Below are 9,341 nucleotides of genomic sequence, written 5' to 3' on the forward strand. Positions count from 1 at the left end.
CAGCCGTTTCTATTCACGTTATTGTGGCTTTAAGGTCTGTAGAACCCTGTGATACCCTCATACCCAGCAAACATTCTGAGCTCCTAGAAAAGAAGGGCATCAGAGGAGGAAAGAAGGACAAAGGGATGGAACCATTCCTCCTTAAGAGGAACTGTTGGGAGGTGAGATATCTCCAAAGCAAATTGTGTTCTCTGTATTCATACTAAGTCCACCACTAAGTTATTCATTCACGACGTGTGGCAGGGCTCGCGAAGAATGAAGACCCTGGTTGCTGTTGTAGAATTGTAGGCCAATGTCTTCCAGAAGACACGACTTTCTGTTGAGATGTTGTGACACCCCGGCCCTTGAGAAAGTGGCACCATATGCGAAGACATCAAATGCTTACAAACACTACCGTCAACAGCAGTGAAGCCCATATGCCCAAACAGCCAGACTCCGATACTCAAAAGCTGCATACGCCTAATTATTTTAAAATAATTATTAGAAAAAAAACCTAGAAAAGCAGATATATTTCTCGCATTTATGATCTTAATCAGGTTATGTTATAAAAACATATTTAAGATGTTTGAGTGATAGATACGATGTTTACGTTGGTCCTTAAGAGGTTAAATTTCTCAACCAAGATAGGTGATGAAATGCATTGCCCCGAAAGAGTCATGTGATGAGACCTTGTGCCACATCCTGCATGGGCCAAGCGGTTTCACTCCAGAAACAGGTATTTCCAGGAGCTTATTCCTGTTTATGTTAAAGTGTTTGCTTTTTAAACCTCTTCAGGGCTGCCTTTACCCACCAATCAAGTTTTCAGACTAATGGAGATCCAGGACACATGTTCTGTCTGCTGATCTTTATCTAATGAATAGCTGCGAAGTCGCTATCCTGAGTTAAAAACAAGCTCCAGGCTACAGTACAAGTAATTGAGAGACAATATAGAGCTGGTATCACACCTCGGCCGTCAGCGCGCCGTCGAGTAAGAGGAGAAAGTACTTAAAGTCTAAAATCCAGTATGAAAAGCTAAGAGTCTGTCCTTAAACAACGAAAGGTAGACAACACAGAGATCAGAACATACATCTCCCAGAAGGACACAAGGAGGAAAACCAGCCCTGCTCTGTGCATCTCAGACAAAGACGTTAAGAGGCCTTGTCCCTGGTTGGAATACACAGCGCCATTCATGAGATGCAAATGTTCGACCGCATGCAGAATGCCATCTGCCACACCTGCCTCATGCCAACGAGACCCTGCTAGCAATTAGAGTTCTTCGCGCCACGACCTGCAGGTCATGCATACAATCACCGGATTAGCTCCTTGTTTAAACACAACTTTTCATTCATTCAGAACAACTACAGAACCCATGACCATCTAAATGTATCATATGATTATATTAGTCGTAGGAGAGTCGAAAGATAACAATGTATCTACTTACAGGATGCCTGGTGTGGATGTGTTGTGTTATCTCTTTGCGATAGTGTAACACAACATTCTGAGACACTGAGATTGGGACTTCTACTGTTTGGAATATATTGGCAACTCGTACCCATGACCCCTAGAATTTTATTACTGGTGGAAAATTCAGTGTAGATTTCTCTGCACAAAGATTTTTTTGTATTTTAACCCCTTAATGACAAAGCCCATACCTGTACGGGCTCAAAATGCATTGTTTTCAATGCGATTAGGGACCGGCCATTGTCCTTAAGGGGTTAAGCTATTAGATATGCGACTACTAAATAATACTGGATGGATGGTGAAGGCGCAATATACTCATTGCTTGCCAGCGGGAGACTTCCAGGGGGTCTAAAGAACCCCCTGTGCACATGTGCAGAAAGTGCTCCAATTACAGTGCTTTCCTGCTTGTGATTGGCCAAAAGAGAGACAGCAGACTAAAAAATGGTCTTAAAATATATATAATTTTTTGATTATCCACAAACATAAAAGTGAAATCACCGAGCTGAATGGTTTCTCCTGAGAAATCTTAGTGGTGTTCACAAATAATCAATCACAATATTTAACAATATCCTTTTTACCCCAAAATACACATAATTATATCTGCTGGCTGAACAGATGTTTCCTGCACGAGCGTCACAGAAATATAATTAGTGCGATGTTAGGATCAGAAGGCACTTAAGAATTTGACCAACGATGTATTCATTGTTCCTGCTGTCTGTGCAGGCTATTTCCACGGCAATGGAAACATGAAAAATATACATTTATATCTAATATACATTTTGTTTTAGAAAATATAATAATCTATCTTTATATTAAATATTTTATATGATTTTGCTGACTTTTTGTGTTTGTGGATATAGAACCAAGCAAGCCCTTATCTAGCACTTAAGGCTAAAATGATAGCATTCCTGCGCTTTTCATAATATTGTCCAGGAAAATTAAAAGGTAAGGAGTAACTTAGGTTCATTAAAAAAATACAATTAAAAAGCTCTAGCTAAAAGCACACGTGAAGTTACGTGATATTTTATTAGTTAGGATGGGGAAGTATGTTTTCTTGCACCAATACGTTCCTAATGGATTGCTCAGCAGGAATTTGACAGGAAGTGATGAGTGCATGGATAATGCCGTCCCCCAAATAAACAGCAACAATATATTTTTGATATATATATCTTCCATACATATATAGATCAGAAAATTCTGAAACGCAACAGTGCCTTGTATTCTGTCAACATTTTCTCTTTTTCTAGAAATGCCATTTACAGCAAAAGGCAAAATAAAACTGTATACATCTTTTTTTACTCAACCCAGTGTATGTTTATCTGTTTGCTTTAGCATGTCTCATAGATAATTGCAGTGACAAATTAAGGTAGGTAAAGGCAAATGTTATCGTACGGAGCCTCCATGCCAAACAGATCAACAGCATAGAATAGCAAGGTTTTCACCTGCTGGTAAAATCAGCCACAAGACGGGGGCAATGCCTAAACGCTTGAAGCATAATTACAGGTATAAAGAGAATTAGCATTCTTAATGTGTGCATAAATTGTGGAAGCGATACCGCCACTTGTGACGTGGGTGTCACTTTGGTTTATTTATTTATTCACGGGGTGCGCCACATTTTCTGCCTGTTGAGACTTATATTTTGTGAGAATGACGCATTTTGTGACAAAAATTGGGGCAAAACAGATTATACATTGGCATAACTGCATTTGTGCCCCTGCATACACCTTTATATATAACCTCATTATCCTCAACAGTCTTGTCATTCTCTGTATTGAAAGACACGATTTTCAAAACAATTGGATAGTAAAAATTCCTAAAAAAGCCAAAAAAGCCCAACTGGCCAATCTCCCTTCACAGCTCATTTGGTGGAATACTTCTAAAGATAAATCGCAAATGGAGAATGCACGATAGGTCACCATCAACGAGGTGCAGATGACCGAGGAGACAATATCCCTTTGTGTTTCCAGATGGATCACCAACTTGGGCCTGGTCACCCCTATCACAGCCCTTCACATCAAACCCCACCAGGGTCCCCTACATTCAAATAGCCAATATCATTTTTTAAGGGGCCCCTGCTTAAAAAATGTCAACTTTTTCCCCTAAAAGTAGTCCAGCTCCCACTACCTCCTCTCATAAGAAGTCCAAACCTTAAATAATGATGCAGGCCCATTGGGGGCAAAACAGGTCCAACACAAAAGGAGCAGATCCTACACTTAATGAAGGGTCAGAGGGGGTAGTAACCCAGTGTGATTGAATCCCAAAGCTCTTGGCAAATAGGTTTCTTAACATCAGTATCCAAGAGTACAAAAACGGCGATACTTAAACGATAAAGAACTGTGTTTTATAGCCAAAGAGTTCTGCTCATGGGCATACCACGATGTCATGTTTGTTTAAAATACCCCATTATAATTTTCCTTTAACCTTGGAAGTGCCAGAGGATTAGATAACACAATTTAAGATCTGCAATGTCTGGATCTCCCTTCTGGTCATATTTCTTTTATTCCCCTGTAGATAAATTAGCAAATATCCTGATTAACATACAAGAGTTATGGCGAAGCAAACAGATATGGAGCTCACATAGACAGGATCATCAGCCCTGTAACCGGGATGCAGCTGCGTTTGGCACATAACTAATGCAGATCACGACACAGAAACTGATTGTGACATTCACTCAAAGGCCATTCACGCTCCCTTCATCCATCCTTTATTGTATGAGGGACAGCTAGACGACAAAAAAACCCTGATATCCTCCAATGTTTCCTTGGGCAATCCCATGGGGCGACTCGACAAAACCTGACCCAATCCATTACATCACAACACTATAATGAATTCATAATATTTAGCGAATCTATTAAGACATGTTTCTATTGGCTGCACATTTAATGTGTCTACATTGTGAATAACCAAACTAACTTCCGCTAAACTAAGACAGATTACTAGATGTAATGTCACGGAGACACGTCTACTGTACCGAGCTCTATCCCAAAATATGGCGTTACAACTTTAGCCGGTTTATGTATAGAACCATTAGAAATATATGGAATAGACGATGTAAAAATGTGCAGATAACAACTTCCAGGAAGCTCAGCTTGGAATAGTCTGAGGATGTTGGGAATTGTAGTCTACAGACGCTGCGGTGGTGCTTGTCCTCTGATGCACACTAAAGAGACACACAGGGTCCCAAGAGCAGCCACTGCCATGCAACGTAACCAGCAGGGAATATCTGGTGGAGGGAATATCAGCAGCTCTCTGGATCTGTGGCCAGACCACCCCCCCCCCAGTCTTCTAACACATGTCCTCCACTAAACACAACCAGCACCTGACCAACAAGCCCACCCTGTTTTGTTATGAGATCAGCACACGACGGACGGTCTCTAAAGACTGCAGGAATCACACCGTGCTATGACTACCCAGAGCTGTCGGCTCGTTCCCTAAGGCCTCTCTTGTGCAATGATCAGGTATTGAATGCATATCATTTCCAAATACAATTAAGGGGGTGGGGGTGGGGATGGCAAATGGACCCGACACACAATAGGAGCTAAAAAAAGCAACAATGAAGGATTTCTTTCGGGATAAGAATGAGAGAATAAATGCAACATTAAACAATGTACCCTTCGTGCAATGCGCTGCATGTTTGCATGTGGCCATCGTCATCTGGCAATTAAAGTGTTAATCATTCTAAAAATGAATGCCATTTCCAAGACCAAGAATGCTTTCCACCTTTTGGTGGAAAGGTTCCCTCATCCTACTTTTCTGGATACCTACATTACAAATATATAGGAACTGAAGACATACATGTAACACGCGTGTAGCAGTAGGAGGCACCGCCGTGCATACTGTGATTTATAATAGCACTGACGGCGTGAGGTTTGCTCATAAATAAAACATGGAAGGCTTCCTAGCCAGCTCCATACACACAATGTCCCTGCCCTGCCTCCCTCTGCTCAGCAGACAATCACACACCTCATAACACCAGATCTTCTATCCTAATCCAGAACTCCCAGGAATGCCAGTGACCTCATACGGAAACTACAATCCATTTAATTCATCCACATTCGCTGCTACTTCCTTATCACGGCCTAATCTGCTCAGATTGCTGCAAGATGTTTGGGTTTTTCCAAATCTTTCCTGCTCTACCCAGATGGTTACAGATAGATGGCTCGCAAACCCTAATTATGAGGTCCACATGTTCTGCCAATGTTCCCACAACCAGATTTATCTAGAGCTGCTGTTCATATTGGGTATAGGGCTGAATACCCCATCTAAGACTAATGCTGCTCTAATTGGCTCTTACACATTTAGAAAGGAAACTGTGGAGAAGTTATCCTTGCCTCTGTAGGAGGTTACAATGTTTCTAGAGCCTATGGATGATCAGATAAACCTCTTAGTTCCCTGTATATAGTATCTTGAGGCCTCATCCTAAAACAAGTGTTTATAAAACGTACTGTTTGTGGGATACACTTATTCCAGATACTGAAAAGTCCATATCTAGATTTCCTCAGAACTCTAGAACCAAAGCTAAACCTAACAATGTCCTTCATGCCTTTTGACCCATAAGGTGTAAGGGGACTCCCTCACGATCAAAGCTACTAGGCCACTGACAGAAGACATAACATGTCCTAAAATAAATAAATGTATTGCGCAATCCAGAACAATATCCAGCTAACTGCAAAACCATTCAATCTTCAAACCTTCCAGATTACTGGAAATGTTTAGTCTTAATTTAACTTCTAAAATGTTTATAAACATCTCAGCAGATGTATCTAAAACACCGCCTTGTTACATTATGATGTTCATTTTCCAGATAATTCAATAACATTTTTAGTTAGTTGTCCATAACTCATGTCATTTGTTAGACAGGACTAAGGCATTATATAGATTCTAAACCTAAAGGTCGCTGCAGGTCTTCATGTGCCCTTCAGGTCATTCCTCATCTACTCATCCATTGAGTGATTTACTCTCTAGAACATCTTCCCATTCCAGAAAAGCCTAATCCTTTCCATACATTGAAAGATCAGTCTGGAGCCCTTACTCCAGCCTTTCCTATTTACCAGTCTACAACCTAAACAATATACAAACGTTTTCTGTATCATTCCAACGATGATCCGTACCGTAACCCCCCATATAATGAGCATTCTAGAACCTTTTTATCCATGGTCATATTCCAAGTATTGGGGCTCGCAGCCCTACCCCCTGCTTAAAACTGCCCTATCTGCATATAACACTATGGGGTGTGGGCTGTGGATCTGCCCCCATGTCTTTGTACCCCAGCCCTCGCACCCCCTTACCGAAACCGGGGAGAATCCTTGATGCATTCTTCAAAATCCACAGTCATGTTTGCAGCTCCCGGTCCTCAGTGCATTGCAGTCGGTAAAATGCCCCCCAGCCCTTTCCTTGCAGGTACCAAGTAGACGCGGGATGCCCTTGCGATACCCCGAATCCAGCAATGCGTGTAGTTGCGCAGAGCAGGGGGATCACCGGGATGCACCGGGTACCGGGATCCAGAGGATGGATGCAGGCTGATGGGAGGCTTGCATAGGGAAAAGCTCAGAGTTTTAACGAATCCAGCCAGCTGCTGCTGACTCCCGGCACTGGCTCGGTCCAGCGGGTAATCCCAATGCTGTACGCCGGAGCCCGCGATCCCTCCCCGGTCTCAGAGCGTGACTCCTACTGCCGGCAAGGCAGCCCAGCCTGTCACAGTCAGGGAGCGTCTACAAACTCCACACCCACCGCCTGTCACCGCCAGGGAGCGTCTGCATTCTCCACATTCACAGCCTGTCACTGCCAGGGAGCGTGTGTAAATACCCAAGCCTGCCACTGCCAGGGGGTGTCTGTAATCTGCACAGTATGGCACTTCCAGGGAGCACCCCACAGTCTGTAACATTTGGGGGAGCATTTGTATTCTGCAAAGGCCCCAATGTAAGAACCAAAGAGGCTTTCTTTGTCAGGATTACCAGCACCAATATTATATTTTATTACACTGGTACATGTAGATTGCCCCTGTCATTTCCCAGTGCTTTCTGCTAGAATCTCAGGATAGTTTGTTTGTATGAGTGTATCAAAGGGTTCCAGAGCAATAAATACAGGTATAGTTATGTCACAAACTGCTTTCTTATGTTACCATTTTCTGGCATCAACTATTTCATATTAGTTCAAGTGTCTAATTTTGGACTGAAATATTGGAAATTATGGTGATTATCTTTTTTTTATAGAATGCCAACAATTTACAGTCCGTACAGTCAAAGAATCTGACACAATTGAAATGAACAGACTAAGACGATACAATTAAGTAAACTAAACTAAACTAAAAGCGATACATTAAGTAAAGCGTTTACAATCTAGAGATGCCTCCAAGTTACTTGAATATATATATATATAGATAGATAGATAGATAGATAGATAGATAGATAGATAGATACATTTACAGCATGAAATCTAAATATGTTCAATTTTGTAAAAAATATAATTTATGTTTCACAATTACTGTAAATAATGCTGCATGTTTCTGTAAATTATTTATTAAATAGTATACTTACTCCAGCTATATATGTGTTGTCTCAATGTCAATATACATATTATATATATATATATATATATATATATATATACATTTAAACTAAGCACCATTATAAGACATTGAATATAATGTTTTTAATGCTGTTTGAAACACTGCAATTTAATACTGAACACTAGGGGGCAGAGTTTTGGGTCGGAAAGCATTTTTACAGCATTAGAAGTATTTTCTTGTGGAAACTTATGCCATTTTTCCATTTATGATAGATTCGCTTCTGTCATCTAAATTTATGATATTTTGTTTGACTAAGCATTCCGTCGTATGCATAGAATCCCATTTATTTTTCTCGTCAGGCTTCGAGTCTCTTGCCATCCATAGACGGAAACATTTTTCCAAACATGAGTTAGCTATTGAATAAACATCACATTTCAACTGTTTAATAAGACCACATATGAAGCTTTATAAAATATCACAAACATGAAGGTTTTGGCCGATACCACTTTTTTTTTTTTTTTTTTACAACAGGGATAAAATGATCTAAACATTCTCCTCCTAGAATCTTGTTCTTGTCACACTAATCCCACAAAGTATGATTGGGGAACAAGAATTTAGCTGTGGCAACCATGAAACCAGTGTGACAACTGAAGATACGAACGCCGTGCCTACATAGTAATTACATATGACTAATGCAAATACTTTCAGAGAAAAATATTTAACTGTTAAGAAAGAAAACAGAAGGGTTGTGTTGCATGAACTGTTTGGTAAACATGCTGTACGCTTGGCAGAGATGGTGGGATTTGTAGAATACATTGTTAGTTACCCAGAACATCTATGTAGAGATTTTAAACTTAAAATAATGTGCCAGTTAGGGTTGTTTGGCAATATTTTAGTCTCATGGGGCACTTGGTGTAATGCTGAGGTCGAAGCATTAGACCTGATGCCCTTCAGAAAAGTGGCGCCATCTCTTTGGTGGGCAGCAGAGGGGAAAGAACACTTTCAGCAAGCCTAGGTGGTGCAATGGAGATATCTCCTTTCTGTGATGGATCCAAATAGATAAGATCCCCTCTCTGCACAAAATAGGTTAGACAGACTTATAGAAAAACAGGATAATCATTTATGGCAGAAATGAGGATTATGGTTCTGGAAGGTAAATTAACTAAGGCTAGGTGAGGGAGAAGGGTAAATGACTTAGGAAGGGGAGTTATGTCATGGATGGAGAACATAAGGATGACTACCCCTGGAGAAGGTGCAACAGACATTAGTTTAGGACCCTACTACGAAATTTGGAATGCGTCCTACTGTTCTCTTTAAAACATTAAATATCCGATAACGTTGGTTGAGCTGGGATTCCTTTTGTTAATATTCAGGTTAGCAGCGGTATGACTTA

General features: G+C 40.8%; 1 protein-coding gene across 2 annotated transcripts in view; it reads right to left on the bottom strand.

Annotated features, from left to right (window-relative positions):
• Positions 1 to 7,082, bottom strand: part of ACAP3 (ArfGAP with coiled-coil, ankyrin repeat and PH domains 3) — a 72,436-nt gene extending 65,354 nt beyond the window's left edge. For both annotated transcript variants that reach the window (XM_053452559.1, XM_053452558.1), the window contains exon 1: positions 6,729 to 7,082. In XM_053452559.1, the coding sequence (XP_053308534.1) occupies positions 6,729 to 6,775 (47 nt within the window). In that variant the 5' untranslated portion in view covers positions 6,776 to 7,082. The remainder of the gene's footprint in view (positions 1 to 6,728) is intronic.
• Positions 7,083 to 9,341: the final 2,259 nt, after the last annotated feature.

This window comes from Spea bombifrons, chromosome 12, assembly GCF_027358695.1.
Source record: "Spea bombifrons isolate aSpeBom1 chromosome 12, aSpeBom1.2.pri, whole genome shotgun sequence".
NCBI lineage: Eukaryota > Metazoa > Chordata > Amphibia > Anura > Pelobatidae > Spea > Spea bombifrons.